Source organism: Cavia porcellus, unplaced genomic scaffold (genome assembly GCF_034190915.1).
Source record: "Cavia porcellus strain 051 isolate PalLab524CR breed Dunkin Hartley unplaced genomic scaffold, mCavPor4.1 scaffold_7, whole genome shotgun sequence".
NCBI lineage: Eukaryota > Metazoa > Chordata > Mammalia > Rodentia > Caviidae > Cavia > Cavia porcellus.
This window is the reverse complement of record NW_026947490.1, coordinates 27,694,025-27,721,979: the sequence shown is the minus strand read 5'-3', so window position 1 is coordinate 27,721,979 and position 27,955 is coordinate 27,694,025. Positions and strand designations below refer to the sequence as shown.

Genomic DNA, 27,955 nt, shown 5'->3' with positions numbered 1-27,955 from the left:
GCATGGCCACGTGTCACAGTCATATGCCTGCTCTCCGATGGGGACAGCTGGGCCTCGGTAACCTGAGCACCATCGCCTTCCGCACTCTGCTCCCAGCTGTATTAATAGCCCTGGCCTGGCCAGTCCCTGCCCCCAGATCTTAGTCCCAGGGATGGGAGCTCCTGGGCCCTGCACGGGGGCAGGGCTCCGCCAGTGGTTCCAGGCCCACCACGTTGGTTTATTCTTTCTCAGCCAGGCGTCCCTTTCTGCCTCTAAGGTCTCCACAGTGCACCTTAGTCCTGCCCCTGCACAGGTCTCCCCACCATGTGCCCCCCAGGGGTCCTGGGTTTCCCCAGCTTGACCCACTGAAAGTCTAACCCTCATCCTCATCCCTGAAGCTGCCAGCCAGAATCTGTTGGTGGCCCAGAGTCAAGTTCCCCAGTGCTTGTGTCCCACAGGGAGAGACCCTCAGCAGGCCTTCCCCAGCGGAGGGGAGGGAGGCGGGAGTGGCCCAGAATAACTCAGGCTCAGAGTAAATTTAGCCACCCTTAGGGGAGGGGAAAGACCCTATTGGCCAGGGAATGGGGAGGGAGGGCCTGAAAGGGGGTCAGGGGCTCCAAGACAGCCTCAGAGGGGCCAGTGGAGAGTGGACAGGCAGCGACCAAGAGCAACAAGGTGCAGGGTGCAAGGAAGACACAGTCAGCCAGACTCGGCAGGGACAAGGTCCCTAACAGTCACCACCAAGCCCCCGAGGTAGCTGGAGCCAGCACTGGGAGAAGTGCTGGTACAAAACGTCCCCATGGGCCACCGTGGGCCATGGCCACATGCTTTTCTCCTCTGGGCCGCAGTGGCCAACCTGCTCCTCCCTCCCGCAGTGACCCAGCAGCTGAGAGGGGCCGGGCTGGCCCACAGCAACTGGAACAACAACGCAGGTGTCCCTGAGCCCTCGGAGGACACATCAGCCGAGTTCATCCACCATATCCACGGCCACGGGGGCCATGAAGATGATGAGCACAAGGACATTTCCATGGAAAATAGACATCATTCCCAGAGATCATGGCAAAGTCATGGGGACAGTGGAGTTGAGAACGAAGACACCTCAAGGGAATATAGCCACCACCACCAAGGCCACAGGTACCAAGGCCACAAGGTGATAAACAATGGCAGCTCTGAGGAGGTCTTCACAGAGTGGGCCCATGGGCACAGAGGCCCTGAGAACCACTTCCCCGGCCATGGGAACCCCAGTCATGACAGTGAGGATGAAGAGGAGGATCATGTGCTGTCCAGCAAGCATCACCGACACGTTCTCCAGCACACACACAGGGGCCATGGTGGGGATGATGATGGTGAAAGAGAGGAGGAAGAGAGGGAGGAGGAGGGGACCCCTGAGGACAGGCGCCAGGCCCACAGGCACAGAGGCCATAAAGAAGAGGAAGACGATGATGACCATGATGAAGATGACCATGATGAAGATGAACTCTCAAGCAAGTATGGCCACCACACCCACAGACACGGAGCCCACGGGACAGAAGATGATGAGGATGTCTCAGATGAACACCTGCATCCTGTCCCCAGACACAGACAGCAGGGCCACAAAGAAAAGGAATACAATGATGATGACGATGAAGATGAAGAGGATGTCTCCATGGAGTATGGACACCATGCCCACAGGCACCAAGGCCACAAAGAAGAGGAAGACGAAGAAGATGATGACCATGATGAAGATGGTGCTTCCACTGAGTATGGGCATCGTGCCCACAGGCACCGAGGCCACAGAAAGGAAGAGGATGAGGATGTCTCAGATGAGCACCACCATCCTGTCCCCAGTCACAGGCACCGAGGCCACAAAGAAGAGGAAGATGATGAGGAAGGAGAGGAAGATGATGAGGAAGGAGAGGAAGAGGAGGCAGAGGATGTCTCTACCGAGGAGGGACACGACGCCCACAGGCACCAAGGCCACAAAGAAGGAGACGAGGAGACCTCAGATGAACACCACCATCACATCCCTGCCCAAGGCCACAGGCCCACAGAAGAGGACGAGGAGGACATGTCCACTGAACACTGGTACCAGCCTCCCAGACACGCCCACCAGGACCTTGGAGACAAGGAGGTGGAGGAGGAGGAGGAGATCACAGTCCAGTTCAGCAGCCATGTTACAAGCCATCCACCCCAAGGCCCCAAGAGTGAGGAGGAGGAGGAAGAGGACTCCACAGAGAAGTACAAAACAGAAACCCCTGGTCATCGCCACCACGGGGTCTCCAGGGAGCAAGATGACGACATCTATGCTGAGCTCGGTCCCCAGCCCCCTGGCCACAGGCAACAGGACCAGCAGGAGGAAGAGACCCTGCATGGTCACAGAGGGTCCATCCGAGAAGGTGTCAGTCCCCAGCCCTCAAAGCATGTGGGAGTCAGGGAGAAAAGCCATTTGAAGGAGGGTGATTCTGAAGAGGAGGAAGAGAAAAGAGAAGACCACAGCTCCGAAGAGGAAGATGATGAAGGCTCAGAGAAGGGGGAGGAAGGGGCCCACCTGGACCAGGAAGATGAGGAAGATGAGGAGGAAGGTCATAGCCTCAGCATGAGTGAGGAAGAGGAAGAGGAGGAGGAAGAGGAGGAAGAGAGGAAGGAAGAAAGGGCTGAGATTCGGGCCTCACTGAGCCAAGATCACAGGGAAGAGGAGGAGGAGGAGGAGGAGGAGGAGGAGGAGGAGGAGGAGGTAGAGGAGGAGGAGATCCTGGAGGAAGAGGAGATCCCGCTCATCGTCATCCCTAACCCCCTGGCTGGGAGGGAAGCGGCTGACGATGTCTCCAGTGAGGAGGACAGTGGTGAGGATGCAGGTAGGTGGTGACCTGGCTGGGTGGGGGTGGGGAGGAGCAGAATTAGCCTGGGTCACCGCTGCCCTCCTGTCCCCACAGGTTCGAAGGACATCCAGGAGTACGGGAACTACCAGCCAGGGTCCCTGTGCAGCTACTGCACCTTCTGCAATGTATGTGCCCATCTTGGACCTGCTCACACACTGTCCCTGAATATTTGTCCCAGGGTCCTCTGAGCAAGGGAGTGACAGAGCCAGGTCTGAGTGAGAAAGATACTTCTAGGACCAACCAGAGGCCAGGAGGCTGGGGTGCCGGTGCGAGAAGGGGAGAATGAGAGCTGAACCGCACTCAGAGGGTAAAGACACAGCCCAGGCCTGAGTGAAGAGTCCAGGTCAGGAGGGACAGGAGACCGACAGGCAGCGGGCATGCGAAGGTTCACTGGGGTCACCCTGAGATGGGGAGCCAGCCTCTGGTGTGCCCAGCCGAGGGAAGATACTTGGCAGTGACCAGAGTGAGGAGTTTGGAGAAAGGTCCAGGGGGTGGTGTGGACAACTCCCTTGTCCCAGTACTAGGGTCCCAGTCGGGGGTTCCGGTTCCCATCTAACCAGTTCCTCTGTCCCCAGCGATGCACTGAATGTGAGAACTGTCACTGTGAAGAGGAGAACATGGGAGAACACTGCGATCAGTGCCAGGTGGGACCTCTCCCCGGCCGGAGGCTCCACCAGGCCTCAGGATGACCTGGAACCGGCCTTACATCCTGGTCTCTAACCCCACACTAACCCTAACCCCTGAGGTACCCTTGTCTCTGCACCCCCTACGACTCTATCCTTCACCTTCACGGGCACCCCAGGCCCAACTCTCTCCCCTAATGGAATCTTTTTTGGTCCCGCCCCTAGCACTGCCAGTTCTGCTATCTCTGCCCGCTGGTCTGCGAGACCCTCTGCACTCCAGGTGAGCACAGTGCGTGAGAGCCGGGAGCTGGGTGGGGAGGGCACCAAAGGTGAACCCTTAAGGGAGCGGAACGGAAATCCCAGGGCGGGGTCCACAAGGCTGACCCGGCTGGGCCACTCGTGGGCGTGGCCAAGGCTGTGAACACGTGGGTGGGCGAGGCCTGAGGCCAAGGCTCGGGATAAGTGAAGGTTGAGGGGCGGGCCTTATGGCGACTGGGCGGGGCCTAAGCAAGAAGCCTTGGAAGGTGCCAGTAGAGAGCTGGACCGGGCTTAGCAGACAGGGGCGCGACCTTCAAAGGAGTCCCGATTTGCCAGAATTAGAAGAGGGGGAGGGGCCAGCCCTATCCCTGCACTCTTATGGTGTCCTTTCAACGTGGCTCGTGGAATCCCTCTCAAACCTTTTCTCTCTGCTCCCCTACAGGAAGCTACGTCGACTATTTCTCCTCCTCCCTTTATCAGTAAGTGTGTACGGGGTGGAGCGGGGGGGGGGGCTTCAAGAGCTTTGTTTAGAGAAGCGCTGTCCCACTCTAAGTTATGGGGGAGGAGGATCCTGGGCCTCCAAGTCCTCGTTCGTGAAAGGGGCTGGACAGTCATCATCTCTAAGACTTCTGGGGCGACACTTGGGCTATGTAACCTCTGCCTCCCCTTCTCCAGAGCCCTGGCAGATATGCTGGAGACCCCGGAACCCTGATCTGGCCCTTGACTGCGGCGGATATCCCTCTCCGTCTTCTGACCCCTTACCAAGTGCCATATTTATTTCTCTGAATAAACGTGCTCCCCGAAACCTCACTTTCAGGCAGGGGCCGATTCTCCTGGCATCAGGGAATGGGAAAGGCGCTGGGAACCTGACTCATAGCCCCAGGGTGAAGCGCTGGCCTGAGGCCTAAGGGGCCTGGGCTCTGGGGTCCTGGAGGAGGTGCTTTGCTTTTGTAGGGCCCTAGCCAAGAAACTCAATCCACACAAAAGCTTTTTGAAACAGTTCTCTTTACCCGTGATCACTGAGTGACGCCTGGGGCCTTGAGGCCGACCGAGAGCCGAGGACGAGGATTCCCCCACAGTCCGCTCTCCTCCCACGCCACGTCGCTCAGTGGCATCGTGGAAAGATTCTCCCATGCAAACCCCGGAGCCGGAGGGGACCCGGGGGCGCGCATCTGCGTGCCCCTTGTCCCTGGGGCACGGACATGGCCACAGCACGGGGGACGGGGAGGCCCCGGGGACACGAGACACGGGGGAAGGACAGGGGACCCCGCCCGCAAATGAACCCGGGGGCTGGCAACTGGATTCGGCGGGGCAGGGCCGAGTGGCACAGGGGGCGAGGCTTGTAGCAGCGAGTCCCCCCCTTCTCTCCTTTCGGACGAAGAACGAAGACTTGGGCCCCGCGAATGGGCAGAAGAAAGGGGGGGCAGTCTTTCCCTGCATGCGGCCCGGAAGGGAACCCCCACCCCCTTTCCGCGGGTGGAGGGCACCCGTTTCCCATCGGAAACTGATCAATAAATTACAAAGTAAAGAAAAAGGAGGCGGAAGTCTGGGGCGGGATTTCTCCCTTCCCTCTCCTGTCCCCCCCCCCCCGCTCAGTCCAGTCCACGTGGTTTAGTCCAGGTCCAGACCACTGGGAAGGCGGGGACGCGCGCGCCCCCAGTCTGTACAGATGGTGCAGTCTGCGGCTGGAGCTCCCGGCCAGCTCTCTCCCGCGAGACTAGACTCCGGACCGCTGGGGGCGGGCCCGGGCTCTGGGCGGGTCCTCCATCCGAGTGAGGTCACCTGCGGCGACACGGGGTCGTACAGAGCTCAGTGAAGACCCATTATGCCGCCTCGCGCCCCAGACACCCCAGCGCGGTCCTCGCATCCTCACCTGGAGGTCGACACTAACAGGAATAGGTCCGGACCGAAACGCCGTCTGCCCGGGAGCTCCCGGAAGTCTGCCCTGGAGGGGAAATGAGCATGGGAGCCCCCGCCCAAACCCGTTCCCCCCACCAAAGTTCCTGTGAGCTCGTCCTCAACCTCAGGAACGCCGTCCCCTTAGACTTTGCCTCCTGATACCCAAACTCCACATCGAGTTTCCGTCCTAGCTTCCCTGCTGCCTGGGACTCAATCAAGGAGTCCCAGGTGGCTTTGGGTGAATTCACTTAGCGTATGGGGTTTATCCACCGCAAGGAGAATCCGGAATGTTGGAGTGGTGTGTTTGCAGGGTTATCTGGAAGGTAGAGTTGGTCCATTTTCTGCTCTGGAGAAGGGGCGGGGCTGTCGCGTTTGGGAACCCCGACCCCGCCACTCACCTTCCGGCTGCAGCTTTCGGAGAGGGAGCCCCGGCGACCCCAGGGCTCCTGCTGCAGCCGAACGAAAGTTAGGGGGCAACATCTCAGCCGAGTCGGGGGTTACTCCTCGGAGGTCCTTCTCCCGAAACATCTTCCGCCAGGATGGGGAGCGACTGAAGGACTTGGCGCTGTCCTAGGTAGAGGAGCGGGAAAGAGGGTGAAGGTCCGCTGTGCCTCCATCCCTTCCCTTGACACCTCCTCCTCTCTAGGTGGAGCCTCTATTAGCCCCGCCCCTACACTCCCAGTCCCGGCCTCCAGCACAGGTCAGCAAAGCCAAGCCCCACCCCCCTGAGCTTGGATTCAGCAAGTGCTGCGCAGAGCTTCTGCCGCGCCCACCTCATCCAGCCGCCTGTCAGTGCCTAAGGAGATGAGGTTGCTGAATTCCTTCTCTAGGAGTTGCCGGGCCTAGAGAAGGAGGTAGAAGAGAGATTGGAGCGTGCAGTCTGCGCTGGAGGGCCTGCCTGCTCCAGACCCAGCAGCCACTCACCTGCGCGTTTTGCGTGGGAATCTGCAGCAGCAAGGCCAAATCGGAGTAGTCAAAGGTCTCGTCCAGGGCGAGCAGCGCCCCATGCACCCCGCTTTCTGTGAGGTTTGTGGCGAATTCCTTCAGGCCCAGCCCGGACACCCAACCCATGACTCGCTCATTGGACCACACCATCACGTCTGGGAACGGAGGAAAGGACACTCAGCCGCGCTCAGCCCCAGTGCCCAGGCCTTTCTCTGCCCTGGCTTCTCTTTCCCACCCATCCCTCCTCTCTCTCCTACACCTGGCCCACCCCCTTCTCACCTCGAATCTGGGTCTGACTTTCTTCCCGCCTCCGCTCCAGGTCCTTCCGGTCATAGTTGAGCCGTTTCAGGCACATGATCCCATAATGTAGACTCACCCTGAGCAGCAAGGGAACAGGCATTATAAAGGATCCTGGGCAACCCCTCCTATGAACCCTCCCAGTTGGCTGTGCTACCCTGAGAAGGCCAGAGAGTTCCAGTGATCAGCCTTACTGCTTGAGGATCTTCCCAGGACGTGGGGCTTGTTTTATTTGTTTGTTTGTTTATTTGTGTCAGGACCCTAACTCAGGACATGCTTGCCAGGCAGGCACTTTTGCCACGAAGCTAAATCAGCAGGCTACGAAGCTAAATCAGCAGGGCATTTCTTTTTTTTTCTTTTTTTTTTTTTGTCTTTTTCCTTTTTATTGGTACCAGGGATTGAACTCGCGACTGCCTGCTTGCAAGGCAGGCACTTATGCCGCTGAGCTAAATCCCCAGCCCCAAGCAGGGCATTTTCAACATGTAGCTCCTATTAGCTAATCTCGCCTGGGTGTGGGGTTAACCAGCCAAGACTGAGCTGCTCTCATGGACCTTCTTGATGCATAGTGCATCAAAACTGAAGGCCCAAAGATAATCTTAGGAGGGGCTGGGGATTTAGCTCAGTGGCATAAGCGCCTGTTTTGCAAGTGTGTGGTCGTGAGTTCGATCCCTGGTACGGGTAAAAATACAAAACAAAAAAAAAAAAAGAAAAAGAAAAAGATAATCTTAGGGATTTCCCATCACTAATCCCACCGACCATAGACTCTCTGCGGGAGGGGGGAGGGCCTCACCCCCTCCCCATCCCCTTCGGCCAGGCAGCCCCACCTGTGGAAGCTGTCCACCATCTTGAGCTGGCCCCGGAGCTCCTTCTTGTTAAGGTGATCTAACATTCGGGCATCCACCAGTGACTCCATGAAATAGCTGCGGTACTGGGGCAGCCCTAGGCTGGGCAGCCAATCGTTTCCCACCCATTCGTGGTTCATGTCACCGTATGCCAGGATCTGGGACCATGGAGGGGTAGAGGAGGTCAGCCTCTCTGGGCCCTTCCCATGTGTGTAGGAAAGGGGTACAGTCCAGCCCCCAACCCAAGGTCATCCTTCCCCTCCCAATGCCTGCTTTGCACAATTGTGCAAAGGACAGTGATCAATCCCTGCTTTGACAATTTGGACCAATCCAAAGTTGTCTTCTACATCTTCACAGTGACAGAACGGTCCAGGGACCCTCAGCATCACTATTCATGCATGTAACTGGTAGAACCCAGACCCACACCTGGCCTTCTGAAGTCAGCATGTACATTTTTATAAGATCTCCAGGGACTTGAACTATGCATTCAGTTTTGAGAAACATTGGTCCAACTGTGTCCCAACTCAGTCTGATATCACTACTCTCTCAAGGCAGGTGAATGGATTCTTGCAGGGTGACTCCCCAAAACAGAATGCTGCCATTCCCACAGTATCTTGAAGATATTCATCTAAGACTGCACCTGCCCCTGGACCAAGTTCTGGATCAGTCCGAAGCGCTTAGCATAATCCACACTTGCCCTGGCTGGAAACCAAGACCACGGCCCAACTTGGCTCCTCGGCCACAGCAGGGTCATGGCTCTCTTAGGAGCACAGTGTAGTTCCTCTGTCCACTTTTAATCCTGCCTGGTCTGTCTCACCACCAACAGAACCAGTTCTCTCCCTGGGCCCAGGTGACACTGGAACCTCGCAGCAAGCCTCCTTCCCCTCAACCTGGAGAAAGCAGGCAACTAGCAAAGCCCTCCAGTCACAGGAAAGGAACAGCCCCTGGAACCCGTCGCACCCCTGCAATGGTGTGGCCAGAACAGGCTGGCCTCCATTCCCCCCACCATGACACAATGAACCTTTCCAGAGCTGAGCTGGGGCGCTGCGCCCCTGCCCTGCGGGACTACCGGAGTTGGGGGGCGGGGCTCAGGGGGAGGGGCGAACATGCAGCGTGCACAACCTGTTCATGCGCCCCGCGCCCCTACCTGCTCCCAGCTGATCTCCTTGGTCTCCTGACCCGTTAGTGGGAAGAGGGGAGAGAAGGGGGTGGGTTAAGGGGCAGGCAGAGGAGGACAGAAGGGACAGACAGACTGAAGGCCAGACTCGGTCCCTGCCCCCGCCCCCGCCCCCGCCCCCGCCCCCAGGAGGGTTAGTGCCATTCCCACGGCTGCCCATAGGGGTCACTCACGGGCTTGGTTGCGGCCGTCAGGGACTCCATCTCCTCGTGTGTCATCCACACATTTCCTGTAGGCTAAGGTGCAGGGGACCTCAGGGGACAGAGCAGACTTCCGATGGGGGAAAGGAATGGGGTTGGACGCAGAGAGCTCTGGGACAAATGTCTCTGCTTATCCTGCTGTTTGCTGGGGTCCCCACAGGGACAGAGAAGAGGACTCATCCCTTACTGAGCACCTCCATGGACCAAGCTGTGTGGCCTCAGCTGTGTTCTGCTAGGTGACATTGCCGCTCTGACCTCACACAGGGTTCAGCAGTGGGTGGCACAGCAGGGTGTGGTGCTTGCTCATATAATTGAATTACTGCTGCGGGCATCCCACCAGTTAGGAATTCTTACTCAGACCCAGACTTTTGTGTGGGCCCTGGTGTCAGGCACTATTAGGGGCTTGGGATATGGCAAGGAACTCAACAGGCAGGACCCTCTTTGCAGAAGAAACACAATGACCAGATAATATAATAAGTGGCACATGCCAGTGATCCCAGCACTCTGGGTGGTTAAGGCAGGAAGATCACAAGCTCAGACTCAGACCAAAAAATTTAACAACTTAGCGAGATCTTGTCTCAAAAATAAAACATACATTTAAAAGGGTTGGGGATGCAGCTCAGTCATAGGTCCTGGTCCCCAGTACTGCAAACAAGCAACCCACCCTCAGGTGTAATAAAAAGGCATGGTGGCTACAAAGGAGAAGACACTGCTTTAAATAGGCACTGCTTAAAATAGGATGGCCTCAAGTGACAACCAGACAGTCTGCGTGGAAACAGCAGGTATGGCAAATAATTAACGACTGCTGGATTAGACTTAACTATTGTACATCGGAAGCCTCTCTTGGTAAAAAATTGAAAAGAAAGGAGAAAATAATTAGCAGGAGAGGCCACAGGGGCGGATGAATCGATATTGCTGTTCCAGGGTGGAGCCACAGGTCTGGTATGGACTCAGGGAAGGAAGAAGCAACATCTGTACTAAAACCTCAAGACGGCAAATGGTCACTCTTGGGGAAAACAAGCAAAGGAAGTAGCAGGTGCCTGGAAGCAGAGTAGTCGGGGAGGAAGGTGACAGGCGCAGTTGGGGTAAGACCTGGTGCGACCCGCGCTGGCTGACGCAATGATAGCCAATGGGAGCAGAGTCTGGAGGCCGAACAGGAGTGAGCAGGTTCGGGACTGGTTATTCCGCGGGCAAGAGGCGGAGCTTGGCAAGCGAAGGTCGGGATTGGTCTCCGGCCACTCACCGTGCGGGAGGAGGCGGGCGCTGAAGGGGAGGTGAGCGAGACCATCTCCTGAATGGCGAGGCGCAACTTGAGCCGGTGCAAAGGGTTGCTGATGCCGATCTCACGCTGGATCTCCGTGTCCGACAAGTTGGCCATGATGGCACCGCTCTTGACGTTGGCCCGGCAGGCAGCCACATACCACGCGGGCATGCCTACCCACAGCTGGAACAGAAAGGGACGGGGAGGGGAGGCCACAGCGGGAGAGGGGGCAGACAGAAAGCAGGGACAGGGACGAAGGGAGAGGTGAGCGGGGCGAATGCAGCCCCGGGAACGGGGAGGGCAGGCGGGACGGAGGGCAGAGGGAGAGGGATGGAGGACAGGAAGGGGGATTCAGAGACACCGGGAGTGACAGCGATTCAGTCAGCCAAGGAGAAAGAAATGCAGAAAAACGGAGGGAGAATTCCGCAGGGGGACACAAAGGGACAATCAGTGAAATGAGATAGCAAGACCCAGATGGGTGGGACCAAGGGCAGGGGTGGAAGGGGAGAGATGCTGTTTCCACTGACAGGAAGCCTGCAGCCCCCTCCCGGTCGGACCCTCCCTGGGCTGGGGAGCAGGGCTCTGCTCAGTACCTCCAGCCAGGACACCACGGTGGGTCCGTCCCAGGCAGCGAAAGGCAGGCCCTGGCGACAGGCCTCTTCCAGGAGCTCATGCCTAGGGAAGGGTACAGGAGCCATGGGGCAGAGGCCCCAGGCCTTGCGCAGAGCCTTCTTCACACATGCACGCAGACACATACATGCGTGCGTGAAGGTACTGCTTATGAATGTACACAACATGGCAGAAGGTCAAAATTACATGTGAATCATAAGTCCAACTCTCCCACCCCTAGCGACAGAGAACAACTAAGCCAGGTGTGGTGGTACACTTCTGTCATCCCAGCACTCTGGGAGGCTGAGGCAGGAGGATGGCAAGTTTAAACCCAGCCCAGGCCATTTCATGGCTTAGAGAGACCCAATTCTCGAAAAATAAAAAGGGGCCGGGGATGTAGCTCAGAGTAAAGGCCCTGGATTCAATTCTCAGTATCACAAAAAGAAAAAGAGGAGAGAAAGAGGAAAAACTCCAGGAGTTTCCATGCAAGTTCAGAATCATGGGCACCCACTTTCTGGCATCATTTTTGTCTTACCTATAGCCACTGCCACCATCACCCTGCACACACACACACACACACACACACACACTCACTTCCGCTTGTTCCTCCTGTCCTTGTCTCCTGGGCCCGTAAGCTTGGCGAGTCCCAGAGGGTCGGTGGCCAGCGTTTCCTCTGAGGGTGTTCCAGCTAGGGGTAGGCAGGGGACAAAATTGGGGAAGATTCCATGAGGAGTTTCAAGCTGCGGTGGCCCTGAGGGAAGTGTGAGCCCGGCCACAGGGAGGGTGTGATAAAGCCGGAGAGGGACCAGTATCACTTCTGGGCAAGAAACTAGAAATGTCCCCAGAATAGGCAAGAAGATCACAAGTTTGAGCCCAGCCTGGGCAGTTCAGTGAGAACTTGTGTCTTAAAATAAAAATGAAAAACAAAAAGATGGAGGATGTAGCCTGGCATGAAGTTCAATTTGCAGTACCACACATTTAAGAAACAGATAAAATCAATTTGTTTGCCTACCCAGGCAGGTCCCAGAGTGCCCTATCTGTCTCCTTCCTCCTCTGTCTACCTTTAAAGTCCTGCTGGTCCAAGTGCTAAATGAATGACTAAATGAGGAAATGTGTGCATGAACACCCAGTGAAAGAAAAGACAGAAGGGGACACAAGCAGGACAGGGATCCCAGCACTCACCCAGGGAAGAGCTGTCCCGGCCTGGGGGTCCCATCCGTCCCTTCTCCTTCTTGCCAAAGAGGCGACCTATGGATGACTTGATGCTCTTCTTTTTGGGGGCTTTGTGCAGGGAATCTGGGGTACCTTCACTGGGTGAGCAGGAGAGAATAAGGGCAGATTTCTTCTGGGGTGCCTCTGTTCTCTCAAATCTTTATCCACCCCCTGCCTCAGCCTTCCAAACAAGCTCCTCCCTGTTCCCAGCCCCTGTCCCCCTGACCTTCCCCGTGAGGGTCCCCCATCCTCCAGGGACCCTGCCTGCAGCGCCAAGGCCTGGGTCATTCTCTCAAGCCGGGCAGATCGAGGAGTGGGTGGTGGGGTGTCTCCTGGGATGGCTGGGCCCTCCCCTCGTGGAGCCCCGGCCTCCTCCTTGGGGACATGATTCTGGGAATAGAGAGACACAGATGCTGGATTAAGTCTGAGGGGTCATACCGGGGCTCTGCATTAACTGGGAGTTAATGCAGGGGGTTATCTGAGATGGCTGTGGTTTGGGGTACCATATCTGAAAACAGCCTAGATTAAGCCAGGGGTGGTGGCTCACATCTATACTCCCAGCATTTGGGAGACTGAGTCAAGAGGATCGCCATGAGTGTGAGGCCAGCCTGGGCTACATTGTGAGTGAGACCTTGTCTCAAAAGAGAGTGAGAGCAAGAAAAAGAAAAAGACCTAGATTAAGAGAGCTATAAAGTCAAAAAAAAAAAAAAGAAAAAAAAAAGAGAGCTATAAAGTCATCAACTGCAGTTCCCAAGGTGCTTGACAAGATTATATTAATAGTAGCTTTGAAGGGGCTGGAGATTTAACTCAGCAGCATAAGCGCTTGCCTCGCAAGCGGGCAGTCATGAGTTCGATCCCTGGTACTGATAAAAACAGAAAAAAAAAAAAGACAAAAAAAATAGTAGCTTTGCTTTTGGGGTCAGGAATGAGATATGCTGGGCCTCAAAGCCAATAAAGTAGGTCCTCCAATCAGAAAAGCTTGGTTTAAACCATGTGTGGTGGCACATGCCTGTAATCCCAGCACTTGGGAGGCTGAGGCAAGAGGACTATCATGAGCTCAAGGCCAGTCTGAACTGCATAGTAAGATCCTGTCTCAAAAAGACAAGAGAAAGAAAGAAAGACAGACAGACTAGGTTTAGGCAAATAATAATAGTATCTCTTTGCCTCTCTCTAAGTTCAATTCTGAGGATCTCACTGTAGTTCTTGAGTGTATATTTTGTTAAAGTAGTATTTTTTAAAAACCTATGTAAAAAAATCTGATGTAGCTGGATATACCACAGTCTTTGTAGTCCCAGCTACCTGGGAGGCTGAGGCAGGAGGATTGCTCAAACTCTTGAATTTGAGCACTAGGCTGGGCAGTACAAGATTCCCATCTCCAAAAAAAAAAAAAAAATCCTATGCAGAATCAGAATCTAGAGGGGGGCCTGGTGATACAGCTCAGTGTCATAAGAGCCTGCCTACCAAGTGCAAGGTCCTGAGTTTAATTTTTGCTACCAAAAAACAAACAAACAAACAAGCAAAAATCTAGAGGCATGAGACGGGAAGGCAGAGTGGATGTGGGCCGGGATACTGCTCAGCAGCCAGCAGCACAAACCTCGCCTGGCAAGTGCAACGTTCTGAGTGCGGTACTTGGTACAAAAAAAAAAAAAAAAAAAAACAGATGTGGCTGAAGTGAATTCGAGGATTTTGGAAGCCACGCTCTCAATCTCCCTCTTGTCCTCTGAGTTGGAATTTCAGGGAACGCTAAGCACGCCTTAGAGGCCTGGTTGTGGGGAGCAACTGCTGTTCATGTCAGTCGGGAACCCCAGCTTCTGACACCTCCCCCTTCTCCCCAGGTGCCCACCCGAACACTCACCGCCTTGTCGGTGCCCTCACGGGCAGGGCTGGGCGGAGCCAGGCGGGGAGTGGAGTGGCCAGAGCTGGGCGGGGAGGGGCTGGCGAGGGTCGAGGTGGTGAGGGAGGGGGGCAGGGAGCAGCTGCTACGGTAGCGGCCCAGGGAGTCCAATCCGGAGCTGGACACTCGGCTCTCCAGCTCCTCTGCCCTCTGTTCTGTGGTCTCCTTCTCCTCTTGGATTAGCCTGAGGGGAGAAACAGTGGAGACCCGGTGAGAGGGAGGCTGGCCTGGCTTGCTGTGGCTGGAAAGGCTTGAGGGGTGGGAGAGGAAACTCTGGGAAAGGTGCGGGAGGTCAACTGCCTTGGTGGATTCCCCAGAGCCTCCTGGGTCTCAAAGGGAGCCACTGCAGTCATGATGGTCTCAGGAAGTCATGGAAGCAAGACAGCTGCATCAGGCTGGCCCTGAGCTTAACTACAAAAGCAGCTCTGTAAAATCATAAAAAGAGAACCATGGACAAAAGACAGAATGTTTCAGCTGGTAGAGGATGCCTGTAATCCCAGCACTCAGGAGGCCGAGGGAGGACTGCCACAAGTTCAAGGCTAGCTTGGGCTACATAGTGAGTTCAAGGTAAACCTAAACTCAAAAAAAAAAAAAAAAAAAAAACCCAACAACAACAACAACAACAACAAAAAACAGGTAGAGAGGGAGAGAATGTTCCAAAAAGCTGCAAGAGCAAGGGTGAGACCAGGGACTCTGAGATCAAACCGAAAAGCCCATGAAGTCATTCAGTACGCAAAACAGGAAGTCAGAATTTGAGTTAAAGGTCAATTGGTCTCCTCACTGGAGGTTCATGAGTTGTAATAGGAGAACTGTCAATCAAGTAATTTCTACAAAATTGGGATAAACATCCATGGAGGATCCTTGTGTGTGTGTGTGTGTGTGTGTGTCTTTTTGAGACAAGGTTTCACTATGTAGTCCAGGCTGGCCTTGAACTCATTATGTAGCCCAGGATGGCCTCAAACCCATGGCAATCCTCCTGCCTCAGCTTCCTGAGTGCTAGGATTACAGCTGTGTGCCACCACATCCAGTTCCATGCAGGATTCTTAATAAAAGGATTTTGTTCTATGAAGTAGGAATTACAGAGTTGAGGTTCTTGAGGAATGTGTTAGTTGGAGATTCCTGACGTTTCTGCATGGGGACCTTGTTGTACTGACATTCCTGAGAGATTTGAGTACTGGTTGTGTGAAGCCATGACACGGTGTACTGATCTTTTTTTTTTTTTTTTTGTCTTTTTCCTTTTTATTGGTACCAGGATCGCACTCACGACTGCCTGCTTGCAAGGCAGGCGCTTATGCCACTGAGCTAAATCCCCAGCCCCAGTGTACTGATCTTAATGTACTGAGTTGAGGACTGGGTTTGTTGTGTTTTTGCAATCCTAGGGAAGGCCTCACACTGCCCAGTGACCGATCGACCACTGAGCTGCACCCCAGCCCAACACTGGGATTTTGCAACACCGTCTCTGATGTGCCTGGAAATTGTGAGAACTGCCTGAGACTTCTGGATGTATCACGGGATTTCTGCTGCACTGATAGAACTCCTTGAGGATGGGGGGAAAGAACTTGAGTTCTGGCCCAGCTGTGGGGTCAGGCAGGGGAGGGCAGGGCAGGGCTGGGGGATGGCTCACTTGATCTCCTTGTTGATGGCTTCCAGTTGCTCCTGAAGCATGATGGCCAGCGTCTGCACATCGGCCTGCCCGCTGGGTGACAGCAGCTCAGCGCCAAACATCCCTTCTGCCTCTTCCTCATCTGAGCCATCCAGCTCCCCAGGGAATGGGGGTGGCATGGACCCAGCAGGGGTGGAACGATCCCAGTCCTGTCTGTGTAGGTCAGAAGCATGAGAGCTGGGTCAGGCCCCTGGCTGGCTCTGGGTCCTCACTCACCAATCTTGACTTTGTCCGCCTGCCTTGGTGTCTCCCAGCAGAGCTCATTTGCTTGATGGCTCATCCTTAGCCATGCCCCCAACTCCAAAGCCACGCCCACATCCATGACTTTGACTTTGGGCCCTCCCCAAGCCTATTCCCTTGGTCCCAGCCCACTTCCTCTTTGCCTGGCCCCACCCAGGCCCGATTCTGCCCACTCCTCCCCATTACTCTTAGGGGCTCACCTCCGGCCAGGAGGGGTCACATGGTGGAGTGTAGGTGGTTGGGGATGATGGAATAACCGGAGAGTAGAAAAGGGAGAAGAGGAAAGGGTTGAGAGCCAGGAAACCCTGGCTCTCAACCCTGCTCCTCTCTGACCCCTCCCCCGGAGTGGCCTCCATTCCCATTGAGTCTAGGGCCCAGAGACGGTTGCTGACCTTGGAGGGCTCGTCTTTGACCCCCGACCAGCGGCTCCTCTTGCCTGCCCGGCCACTGCCAGCCCCATATGGGTCCAAGGGGGCACCAGAAGGTAACGTGGGTGCCTGAGAATAACGGAGCTCCAGGGCACTGCCAGGGAGAGACCTATGGGCATAAGGAGGGCGGTCAGGGGCCACAGAATAGGGCCTAGGCACCAGGGTAATGAATCTAGGGTCAAAAATAAGAGAGATGTGTGAGAGTCTCTGGAGGACAGTGAATAGGGATCAAAAAAGATGAGCTTGACCAGAGGGGACAGGAGGCTGCTGTCACCTGGAGTAGGAGGAAGGTGGCCTCCCCCGAAGCTGGTCGATTTCCATCTGCATCCGCTCCATCTCAGCCAAGAGCTGCTCCTGGGGAAGGAGTTGGAAGCGCCGGGTCAGAACCAGCCCTGCCCAGGACAACTGTGTCCAATCTGGCTGATTCCAACCTCCGAGACCACTGCCACCTCCCCTGAGGCCTAGGCCCCCACCTTGTTCAGCAGCAGCTCATCCTGCAGCTTCTTCATGTTGGCAATCTCCTCACTCAGTGAGTTCTGTGGGGACAGGGCTGCAGTGAGGGCCAGGCTGCAAGGGGCTCTGCCCTGGGGTGCCCTGTGGCCACCAGTGTGCAGCTGGGTGGGAGGACCAGAGGGAGGACTGATGACACAGAGTGAGTTGCAGAGAAATTGGGATTGGAGAGCAAATCCCAGGAGCCCAGGATTTGATGTCTTTGTGATTTCCAAGGATTCAGGGCTTAAGGGTCCACACAGTTTGGGACTTTGGGAAAAGCCAAGGTCTCCGGGTATAGATGCCCCTAGAAATCAGCTCTTGGATGTTTAGATGACAAGAAAAGAGGGGGTCAGAAATGGATTGGAGTGGAATGCAGGAATCCTGGTGTAGGTATATCTCAGATAAAGGATGGGGAAAATCAGGTGGGGCTCACCTTTTCCTCCAGCGCCCCCATGCGCTCCTTAAGGTGCAGCTGCAGCCGCTCGTTGGACTCGCTCAGCAGCTTGTCAACCGTCTCCGACAGCCGCTTATTGTGGTCATCGTTCATCTTTTCCCGCTGCCGCGCCTGCGCACAGAAAAGCAAGGTCTGGCGGCTCACCGACTGGTTCTGCCCTAAATCTTCTTGGGTGCCAAGCCCTGCCCTCTCATCTATGCCCCACCCGGCGCCAAACACCGTCCCCTGCAGTCCTCTGTCCCCTCACCCGCTGCAGCTCCTGGTTCTTCTCCTCCAACTGGGCCTCCAGCTGCCTAAGCCGTTCCTCGAAATTCCCGTGACGTTCCTCAGCCTAGGGGACAAAACCCACGGCCTCTGACTTGCTTACCCACCGTGCTCCAGGTTCCTCCTCCTGCCATTCAGGCTTGGCCCAGTCCACTTACTTTTCTTTTTTTTTTTTTTTTTTTTTTTTTTTTTTTTTTGGTCTTTTTTTCATTTTTATCGGTACCGGGAATCGAACTCACGACTGCTTGCTTGCAAAGCAGGTACTTATGCCGCTGAGCTAAATCCCCAGCCCCCTCCACTTACTTTTCTCCAGCCCTGTTCCATCCACCTTAGGCTGCAAGACATTCTTCCCACCCCCCACCCCATACTGAGGATTGAAACCTTGGCATTGAGCTACTTTTTAATTCGTGAAGTTGTGCGGGCTTCACACAGACTTGGAATCCTCTTGACAGCCTCCTAGAGTGGAGGGATTACAGGTGTATACCACCACAATACCTGGCTATAGGACACTCATCCTTTCAGTTCAGAGTAGGGTACCTTTCAGTTCAGAGTAGGGTACGCAGACCCTCCTCCTTAAACCCTCAAGCCCTGCCGCATGCCAAGCCCCTTCCTTTAGGAGACTTCCAGCTTCGGGGTCTTCATTCTACCTCCCCAGATTCTAGGCCCTGCCTCCTATAGGCCCGTCTCCTATAGGCCCCACCTCCTGAGGCCACGCCTCCTATAGGCCCCGCCCACTCAACCTCGTTCACCTTATTGAGAGCAGCCACGCGCTGAGCCAGCTGGGCCTCTATCTCGGGTAGGGTCTCTGCCTTCTGTAGCGTCTGCTGCAGCTTCTGCTTGGCATCATCCAGCCACTCGGCCAACTGCCGGCTCTTCTCTTCACTCTGGCGCAGGGACAGGCAGAAGGATAGAAAGGGCGAAGTCATACGGGCAGTCTCACCGGTGTCGCCCCTCCTGAGGGTGGGGTGAGGGTGCAGGGCAGCACTCACCTGCCGGTACAGCGACTCCTTGCTAGCCAGTTCGTTTTCCAGCTTGTCGTTAGCATCGTGCAGCGATGTGGCCTCGCGCTGGGCGCTCAGGTAGCGCTTCTCTAGTGTGGTGATCCTCTCTTCCATGTCCTCTCGCTGGGCCAGTGCCTGAGGGGCACGGGGGTGGGGGCTGCATGGACTAAAGCTCCCAGAAGTCCCTGGGGTATCCTGGACTTAGAACCTGGAGCAAGGCCGCCCAGGGATTCCTAGGAAATGAAGTCTCTTGCTCCTCCTCACCCCCCTCCCCATGCCAGGAGCGTGGTACCTTAAGTACCCTGACACCTGAGTAAAAATAGTGTGCCATTCGATCCCCGGTACTGATAAAAAAGAAAAAGAAAAAGAAAAAGAAAAAGAAAAAAAAAAGTGTGCCACACCTCCCCTCGCTTCTAGGGTATTTCTGAATGAGACTTTCACTGCAAAGGGCCCAAAGGCCCCTGCAACATGAAGATCCCTCTCAAGCCTTAGGATTCCCAATCACTTTCAGCACAGCACAGGCTTAGAGTTAGAGCAAGTGCACTCATGTCTCATGGACATCCACCTAAAGGTCAACACCTCTCGGGCCACGAAGGTAGCACAGGCTTAGAGCCCAGGAGAGGCGCTCCAGGCTCTGGGGAGTGATAAGACTAGTCTGGAAGCCCTTGGGTTGGAAACACACTTCTAACAGCGCCCCATGGCCTGCAGTCCTGGAAGGAAGCCTCAGTGGATAAGGACAAATCAAGTGTTCACTCAAGCACTGCCTTCGGGAATCCAGGCCCCAGAGCATGAGGATTATGGGTAAGGGGATTAGTAAACCAAGAGAGGTTCAAAGCCAACAAAAGATTCAGTGTCGGGGCTGGGGATTTAGCTCAGCAGCATAAGCACCTGCCTTGCAAGCAGGCGGTCATGAGTTCGATTCCCCGGTACTGATAAAAAAAGAAAAAGACAAAAAAAAAAAATTAAAAAAAAAAAAAAAAAGATTCAGTGTGAGCCTATGGTAGCAGTCCATGCCTGTGATCTCAGTACTCTGGGAGGCTGAGGCAGGAAAATCACAAGTTCAAGTCCAGCCTGGGAAACTTAGTGAGACTTTGTTGCAAAATGTGAAAATAAAGAGGGCTGGGGATGTAGTGTGAATGCCCTGGTGTCACTCTCAGTAACACATGCACACACACATACACAGACTCAGTTTAGGAGCACAGAGGATGCCCCATGGGAACGTAATAGCCAGGCAGTTACTGCAGCCTGCTCTAGGCACACATCAGCCTCTGAAAAGGTTACAGGCCATTTTCCAAGTCAGGTGGGTGAGTCCACACCTTGACAACTGTGTCCAGGTACTATCATTGAGTTCAGTGACTCTGGCCAAAGGAGAGAAAGCTGAGAAGAGGGAGGGCAAAGGGCAGTGCATCAGGGGCTCCCGCCTCACCTCCTTGAGGTCACGCTGTAGCTTGGAGTTGGCCTCCTCGGCCTTGCCCAGTTCGCGGTGAGCAGCACCCAGCTCCTCCTCCAGCTGGCTCATCTGCCGGCACAGCACAGCCAGGCGCTCCCGCAGCTGGCACATCTCAGCACGCTGCCGCTCCAGGGCCTCCTCCAGCTCTGCAGTGCGCCGGCTGGACTCCCCGGCAGGACCCAGGCCATTGGCAAGGGTCTGGAGCGAAAAAGGGGGACACAGAAGTCAGGGCCGGGAGCACAGAGATGTAGAGGGAATGCAAGGAGAAGGCTGATCAGCTGAGGTGATGGAGGCTGAGGATCCAAGATCATTAAGGATCATGCAGATCAGAGTCCCAAGGGGTCACCAAAGGTCACAGAAGTTAGCTAGGTGAGCTGAATCAAATGTGGAAAGCCAGAAAAGGTTCTAGGAGTTTACACAGCCTAGGGTCAGTGAGGACCATAGCAGACATAAATGACCATCATAAAGCCAGGGAAACTGCAGGTGTCTCACCTGCCCATCTCCATCCTTGCCTGGTTCTTCCATCCCCGACCTCCGCCTAGACAGCTGGTCTCGAAGGTTCAGAGTCTGGAAGAGGAAACGAGGATCAGAACAAAGGGCTTCAGGAACCCCTGTTTTACCACAGGAAGGTGGAGTTTTCCTCTTTAGTCCTGCCTTTCCCCCATTTAACCGTGTGTTGCTTAGTCCCAGAGAAGCCCCAGACCCAGGTTTTCCCTTTAGTCTCACTCTCACTGGAAAGGTCTCCCTAACCCCTGCCCAATACAATCTTCCCTAGAAACCCACAAGTATCTTTCAATGGTGCAACCCCATTGGTTGCCTGCCTAATCAGCCCTGCCCATTGGTAGTTCCCAAATTCTGCCTCAAGGAGTCCACTTTCCTCCTGGATGGATCCCCACCTCCTGATTGCTCAACTCCAGTTCCTCCTCCAGCACTGCTACTCGCTCCAGGGCCATCCGAAGCCTCTCCCGGACCTGAGGATGGGCAGTGGGGGACAGAAATGAGATGGAGCCTAGACCCAAACTGGGACCCTTGAAGCTGGCCCGAACCCCACTATCCTGGGACTCATCCAATAAGGCAACATAAGGGTTCCTTTCTCTAAATGAGTGTGCAGCTCCCACCAGAGGCCAGGCAGCCTCCCCCACTGGCAGCCCTCTCTTGAGTACCCCATTTTACAGTATTTTTATCTTATCAACCATTTAGGTCACAGCCCATGAAGCCTGTCACGCTTGGTCACAGTAAACTTCCTCCCACTTTGGACATCCCCAGCAAATCAGGTAGAATCTCGCCCACTCTGGATGGCCCCAGTGACCCAGAGTTTCTGTTCTTCATCCTGGCTCTTCCAGTTCTCACACCTTCTCATCCAGGGCCTTGTGATGCTCGAAGAGGGACTTGAGCGCCTTGAGCACCTCCACCTCAGAGGATACCCCGCCGGGGGACTGGGCCTGGCGCTTCACCACTGTCATACGCAGTGACCTTTCGTGCCTGGACACCAGGCATTCTAGATGTTCCAAAAGGAGCTAGAAAGATAGGACACTGAGTCAAGGAAAAGAGGCAGGCCCAGCGCTCGGACGCTGAGGCAGAAGGATCACTGCGCGTTTGAGGCCAGCCTGAGCTACCAAGTGGGTTCATGGCCACCCTGAACTGCAGAGTGAGATCCTGTCTCAAAAAGAAAAAAAAAAAAAAAAAAAAGGCAACTGGAAAGAGTTAGGGTTCAGGGAAGAGTGACAAGTAGGGAGAACACGTGCAGGAAGAGGTGGAGCCAAGCACAGGGCACAGAGAGACAGGTCAGAAAAAAAGAGGGTAGAGGCGGGATCATCAAGGGAGGTGCAAGAATAAGAAAAGGTTATAGAGATCAAAGAAGGGACATAGAGGAAGGAGGAGGACCAGAAGAGATGGCTAGCCGGGAAGTGAGAGCCTGGAAAAAAAGACAGGGACGAAAGAACGGGAAAACAAAATATTGGGGGATGAGTCAACCTGAAACGCGGAGATCATGCCCACTCCTCTTAGGCCATGCCCACGCCCCTCACCCGTGTGTTGTTCCGCTCTGCCTTCAGTTCTGCAATCTCTTCCTCCCTCTCCAACAGCTGCTCCCGACATAAGTTCAACTCCTTCGTCAGAGCCGCGAACTCCTGTCCAGCAGTGGGCAGGATCCGGACAATCGGATCAATTCTTTCTGTCTCCCTTCAATTCAGAGTTAAGCCCCGCCCTTTGTTGTCCCAGGCCCCGCCCACTCAAACAAGCCTGTTTCCCAGACTCCTCCCACTCAGGGACCAAACACCGCCCTCCCAGCCCAGACCTGAGGCAGCGCGATGCTGAGCTGGCGCTGCAGCGAGTCCTTTTCATGGCCCAACTCGCGCAGCCGCAGCTGCGCCGTCGCCAACCCGTCCTGCGCCTCGCGCAACGTCTCGAGCAAGCGCTCGCGCTCCGTGAGCATGGTGACCATGAGGCGCTCCAGCTCGCCGCCCGCCTCGTCCGGGCCCAGCGCCGAGCCCCGCCGGCCATCCTCGCTGATGGTGGGCATCACCTCGCACATCATGGCGGCGGTGCCGGCCTGCGGGAGTGTGAAAGGGGTAAGGGCCAGAGGACAGCCCTGTCAGGGTACAGGCAGACGGCCCAAAGAACCACCACTCGGATACCCTAGGGGGGAACAGGTGCGCAGATCCAAGCACCGCCCCAGAGAAACTGAGACCCAGTTTATCATGACACAGGGAAACTGAGGTCCTGAGGTCCTGACACCAGGGACTTCGTCAAGGAACTTAAAGGGTTGTCCAGCCGGTGCTGCCAGGGGAAATGGTCCTGTTCCTTGTAAGCCCGTCACGGAATAAATTGAAATCTGCTGTCAGAAAAACAGCCCTGGCCATGTGGGTGCGAGCATTTAGGGAAACTGAGGTTGGGCCTCACCAGACACAGACAACCAACCTGGCCCACTGAGACAAACTGACGCTGGTCGACCCAGGCATCACCTGAGCAAACGTGAAAGAATCATTTCCAGTTATTCTGACTACCTAGAATCTGCACCACCCCATCCCTCACACAGGTGGGGAACCAAACACCCCCAACCATCCCTTTCAGAAAGCAATAGGGCTGGGGCCACTGAACAAGGTCACCTGTAAAATAACATCACAGGGCGGGTCCCCACCACCCGCTATCCAGGCCAAGTTGTCCTCCTCCTTCAATTTCCCAGATATCAATCAAGACTAGAGTCAATTCGAAGACCCATACTCCATTGGAAAAAATAAAAGTTAAAAGCATGGCAAGGGGCGAGGTCGTGCTAGGCAGCCCCCTCTTCAAGGCCCCCGGGGTCCTGGCTCTAGCTTCCGCCTGTCTGCCCTCACAGCAGTCTGGCGTTCCCCTTCCCGGTCCTTCTCATTCCCCAGGAGCCCAAGCCTCCGGCCCCCCAGCTCCCTAAACCGGCGTCAGATGCCACACCCCCTTCTCTCCTGAGCCTTCCAGCCTCCCTCCTGAGGCGCACAAGTCCCAGCCTCAGACGCTGCCTCCCCCACTAGGTGTACTAGGAGTGCCCGCTCCTCTGGTCGGATCCGGGAGTTCTGCTTGCTCCCGCAACCCCGGGAGGGTTAACCGAGGGTGGGGAGGAGGAAGGGGCGGGGTTTCTGGGGCGAGGAGGCGGGGCTTGGGTCCCAGGCGCCTGAGACCGCGCTGGGATACAGCGAGATCCTCAGAGCCGCTCCCTGGTGCACTTCAGGCCGGACAGGTCCGGCTGGCCCGGCCGAAAGCGGGAGGGACTTTCATTTGTTCCTTTCCGTCCTCCCCAGGAGCAGCAGCATAACCGGTTTGAGAAAGGGTAATTCGCAACCCCGCCCAACTTGCAGGTTGTGCCCACAGCCTGGAACTGGGGCCTTGGACTCCCAGGAGGACTTCTAGACCTGGGAGAGGAGGCAGCTGTGTCTGCACCCTTGGGTCTTTAGTGGTGCATCTGTGAGTCCAGACCGCTGCATCCTAGCAGTCAGCGATGAGATTCAGGAAAACGTTATGGAAAGCAGGCCAGCGTAGGCTAAAACTCAGTAGGACATTTCAAACCCACAACCTGCTCAGACGATGCAACACAGCATGTTTTCAGGAGGCTGCCGTAGTACCTTAGATTCATTCTGGGGACGGAACACAGGGCTGGGAATAGATCTAGAGAGCGGATGTTGTGAAGACACAACTGGGGGCAGAAAGAAGCTGTGCTTCCACACATTAGGCCAAGAGGAACACAGTCTAGAACCAAGGTTGGGAACTTAGAACCAGCCAAAGGCAGCCCCATAACAGAGTATCTGGGTCATCCCAGAAGCCCAACAGAGAGGAGCACATGAAATACAACACATAGCAAGATGAATAAGATATAATCTAGACCTCAGAACCCACTGGAAACCAAGGAGTTAACAAGAGAACTGAGCAAGGGTCATGTTCTTGTTTTGATCAGAAGACAAACTCAGTGGTACAGCACACGCCTAACACACACCTGGCCCTGAGCTCAACCTGCCAGCACCTGGTGTTGGGTGGGGATGTGGAAGATAAACTAAGCAAGATGCAGTATTGGGAGAATCAGAAAACAAAAGATGTGCTCCAGAACTGGGGTGTACTCCAGCGGAATAGCACTTGCTAGAATACCAAGGTGACAGGTTCAGTCCTTCACACTGAAAAAAACAAATGTGCTCTAGAATTCAGAACATGCCATGAGTATGAAGAAAAACAGACACAATAACAGAACTTCCTAGAACTTGGTGAGTGCCTGGAGGAAAATGCAGAAGAACTGGGATAATATTAAGTAAGAATTAAGAATTTCCTGAGAGCCAGGCATTGTGGTGGATGCCTGTAAATCCAACACTTGGGAGGCTGACGCAGGAAGATCATCACAAGTTCAAGGCCAGCCTGGGCTACATAGTGAGTTCAAGGCCAGTTTGAACAACATAGCAAGACCCTGTTTTTAGAAAACAAAACAAGGGCAAAGGATTTAGCTCAGTGGCATAAGCACCTGCCTGGCAAGTGTGAGGTCATGAGTTCAACCCCTGGTACCAAAAAAACAAGCAAAAAATTTCCTGAGATCAAGACTGAACTGGCAAGGGAGAGGCATGTTCTGGAAATGGGAACATTCTAAGCTGAAGACTCTGGAGGAGGAGAGAGCCTAGAACATGCCAAAGTGGCAGATGGAGAAGTCCACAGTACACCAGGCGACGAGTTCTACACTAAGGCCACAGCAGGAAAAAAAAAAAAAAAAAAAAAAAAAAAAAAAACCACAAACAAAAACCAAGGTAGCCACAGATGAGCCTAGAACCTAGAACCCGAGGAAGAAAAATGAAATGTAAAACCCTGTGTAAACAATCTTCTAGATTTAAGGTTGTGAAATAAGATGGAAGATAAAACAAAGAAATCACTTCCAGAATCGATAGCATATATTGGGACTCTTTCTAGAAGTTAGAACATTCCTCGCAAGAGAATGCAATCTAGAATGCCAAGGATATGGACACATCTAAAATGGAAATTTAGCAGAGACTAAGTAAGAAGTGGTGGCTAGAAATTTGAAACAGATCTGCAGAGAGGGTGAGATCAGAATTTGGCTTGATCCTTATTGAAAAGATAAGTGAAAAAAGCCATGACTAGAATTTAGCAAGTGATCCAGAACATCAGTTGTGCCCTGGGTTGAAACAGAACAGGGACATCACCTAGGTGGGCTCTAGGACTTAGGAGGAATCTAGAACGTGGAGCAGCGCAAAGGCACTGAGTGACTAGAAATGTGGGAGCCTGAAGGTAGGTTCTAGATCAGCTAATGAGCCCAGTAGACCTCAGAATGCATCTGGAGGAGGGGATGGATGATGGGCTCACTGGCCTGAGAGACTGTACTCAGGGGACATCAAGACAGGGCTCAGAGGCAATGTAGTGCTGGAAGCATCTCAAGAATCAGGACTTTAGAGGAGAGAGGAGAGTGGATTCCAGAAGCCTAGTATGTGACATGCTATGCAGGGGGTGTCAAATCATAGGAGATGCGAGTTTCATGAGAATCATGGGACCATAAAGATCTAGATCCCTAAAAGTTCGATCTGAAAAGCTAGATGCCAGTGGGGAGGGGTTGCTGGATTCCTGAACTCTTGTGGAGGTGGAAGACAGGAAGTTAGAGCCTGAGTGTGTCTGGAAGGGAGGACAGGGGCAGCTGGTCTGGGTAAAGGTGATGGTAGTACAGCAGCTGCTTTCTGAGCTCCAGAGTCCTCTGGGGAATGTGGGGCTGGGGACCAGAAGCTTGGGTCACAAAGTGGGGAAAATGGACAGAAGCCGAGGAATTACATTTCAGATCCTGTCAGGAAGCAAGTCATGGTGCTGGAGTTCCTAAAGGAACAGATACTGGGTACCAGGAGGCTAAGCAGGTTTGTCTGGGGGTACAGGGGCTGTTCTAGTAGGTGCTCGGGGGCAAAAGGGAGGCCATGGGATTCCTAGGACCTATAAGCCTGGTCTGGCAGATTGGGTGAGTACTAACTGCCTTCCAGAACCCGGTGGAAGCTAACACTAGGTGCCAAGGTCCCTAAGGTGGACAGGTCAGGAGTATTCAGTAGCTCTGGCCCCTCAGGGAGTAGTAGCTAGGGTTCTGGAAACTCGGGGCGTTGATGCCGAGGCCAAGAGTCTGGGCAGCAGGATCCTGCAGCCCCGGTTAGGGAAGGCCAGGGTGTCCCCGGGTCACAGACGCTGCAGGGGGTGTCCCCCCTCGCCGCCTGCGCCCCCTCCCTGGCAGCAGCGGCACAGGGTGGGGGAGCCAGGCTGCCGGGCGCGCTGACCATGGACAGCTCCGGAGCCGGCCTGTGCCCAGAGCGGCCGGTTGCTGGCCTGGCCGAGGGATGCGGCCGAGGCTGGAGACCTGGACGGGGGCGCGATGGGGGCGATGCCAGCGCCCCAAGGAGCCTGACAGTCGCAGCTGACGCCTGGGGCGCCCAGGGCTGGGGAGCACAGGGGTCAAGGCTCGGAGGGCCCGCGGCTGGATGGCGGACCCAGACTCCTGGGCCCCGGAGGCGGCGCAGGGAGGCAGCATGCCCGGGATTCTAGGGTTCGACTAGGGACTCCGGGAAGGGGATGCTGAGTCTCCAGGGTCGGGCTGTAGAATCTAGGCTCCAGGGTCCCGGGGGATGCGCTCGGGAAACCAGGATCTCCGGAAGGCGGGGGAGGCTCGCCCAGGGTCCCCAGGGTGGGCGCTGCCGGGCGGGCTGGGCCGGGCGCTTACCTACCTGGTCCGCGGCGGCTGCGGGCGGAGCTGGGCTGCAGAAGGGACGTGGGGTGGGGTGGGGGGACCGGGCGGGGCCCCTGGCGGCGGCCGGGGCCCGGATCTGGAGCTCTGGAGCCCTGTCTCTGCCGCTCACGCGGGATCAGCGTCTCCTACTCGGGTTTGGGCGCTGGGGACCCCCCTCCTCCTCACTGTCTCACAGTCCTCTACCCCCTAAAATAGCCCCTTGCCCCTGTCGCCGTTCAGCCTCCCCCCGCGAGGCCGCATCCGCCAGATCCAGGGGTGCCAACTAGCGCCCCCCAAATCCCACCTCCCCCCCAAATTTCTTCCTCCTTCCCCCTCCCCCCTACAGCTCCCAGGCGGTCGTGGCCCCTTTAACAGGAGACTGACAGACGGTACCGAGTGGCCAATGGGAGGCTGTGTCCGCGCCGGCCGGCTACTAGACCCCGCCTCTGCATGGCTAGGGAGGGGCCGCGCGGGCGGAGAGCGGGAGGCGGGGCTCAAGGTGCGTCGGCCAATAGACGTACGGCGTGCGGCCGCTGGGGTGGGGGGCGGAGCCCAGGAGGGAGATGATGTCACCTGGAGCTAGTAGCTCACGGCGTGGACCGCAACTCCCGACCCTAGATCCCGGCGTTGGCGCGCGCAAGCCCCCGGCTGCATGGGACGTGAGGGCTGAGCTAGCAGTGGGCTGGGGATAAAGATTGG

General features: G+C 55.4%; 2 protein-coding genes across 5 annotated transcripts; one reads left to right on the top strand and one right to left on the bottom strand.

Moving 5' to 3' along the window:
* Window positions 1–596: 596 nt before the first annotated feature.
* Hrc (histidine rich calcium binding protein) lies at window positions 597–4,528 on the top strand. The gene is made up of 6 exons (XM_013147703.2): window positions 597–2,813; window positions 2,892–2,962; window positions 3,413–3,481; window positions 3,686–3,740; window positions 4,161–4,197; window positions 4,394–4,528. Exons 1-6 carry the CDS (start codon window positions 779–781, stop codon window positions 4,428–4,430), a joined length of 2,304 nt encoding a protein of 767 aa, XP_013003157.2. The 5' UTR covers window positions 597–778; the 3' UTR covers window positions 4,431–4,528.
* A 178-nt stretch (window positions 4,529–4,706) lies between these two features.
* Ppfia3 (PTPRF interacting protein alpha 3) lies at window positions 4,707–27,730 on the bottom strand. Of its 4 annotated transcripts, none has more exons than XM_013147926.3 (30): window positions 27,650–27,729; window positions 22,343–22,597; window positions 22,074–22,175; window positions 21,399–21,563; window positions 20,943–21,017; window positions 20,539–20,613; window positions 20,023–20,244; window positions 18,585–18,731; window positions 18,345–18,479; window positions 17,579–17,662; window positions 17,311–17,442; window positions 16,859–16,921; window positions 16,660–16,739; window positions 16,350–16,494; window positions 15,679–15,866; window positions 14,016–14,238; window positions 12,387–12,550; window positions 12,131–12,258; window positions 11,543–11,636; window positions 10,933–11,014; window positions 10,322–10,522; window positions 9,052–9,114; window positions 8,849–8,875; window positions 7,684–7,859; window positions 6,842–6,939; window positions 6,542–6,717; window positions 6,391–6,459; window positions 6,016–6,187; window positions 5,592–5,663; window positions 4,707–5,500 (listed from the first exon to the last, which is right to left on the bottom strand). In XM_013147926.3, exons 2-29 carry the CDS (start codon window positions 22,580–22,582, stop codon window positions 5,605–5,607), a joined length of 3,585 nt encoding a protein of 1,194 aa, XP_013003380.1. In that variant the 5' UTR covers window positions 22,583–22,597; window positions 27,650–27,729; the 3' UTR covers window positions 4,707–5,500; window positions 5,592–5,604. The 4 variants fall into 4 exon arrangements, with proteins under 4 accessions (XP_013003380.1, XP_063109141.1, XP_003465568.1 ...); XM_063253071.1 differs by lacking the exon at window positions 27,650–27,729 and adding an exon at window positions 27,251–27,465; XM_003465520.5 differs by lacking the exon at window positions 27,650–27,729 and adding an exon at window positions 27,255–27,465.
* Window positions 27,731–27,955: the final 225 nt, after the last annotated feature.

Bases quoted from the DNA above. Each gene is read 5' to 3' on its own strand.
- Ppfia3 (XM_013147926.3), bottom strand. From the start codon at position 22,582: ATGATGTGCGAGGTGATGCCCACCATCAGCGAGGATGGCCGGCGGGGC. The intron at 16,740-16,858 runs GTGGGGGCCTAG...CTCCTTCCCCAG, and splicing joins ATGAGCTGCTGCTGAACAAG to GAGCAGCTCTTGGCTGAGAT. The intron at 6,940-7,683 runs GTGGGGCTGCCT...CTTGCTGCTCAG, and splicing joins ATGGTGGACAGCTTCCACAG to GGTGAGTCTACATTATGGGA.
- Hrc (XM_013147703.2), top strand. From the start codon at position 779: ATGGGCCACCGTGGGCCATGGCCACATGCTTTTCTCCTCTGGGCCGCA. The intron at 2,814-2,891 runs GTAGGTGGTGAC...CTGTCCCCACAG, and splicing joins GGACAGTGGTGAGGATGCAG to GTTCGAAGGACATCCAGGAG. The intron at 3,741-4,160 runs GTGAGCACAGTG...GCTCCCCTACAG, and splicing joins CGAGACCCTCTGCACTCCAG to GAAGCTACGTCGACTATTTC.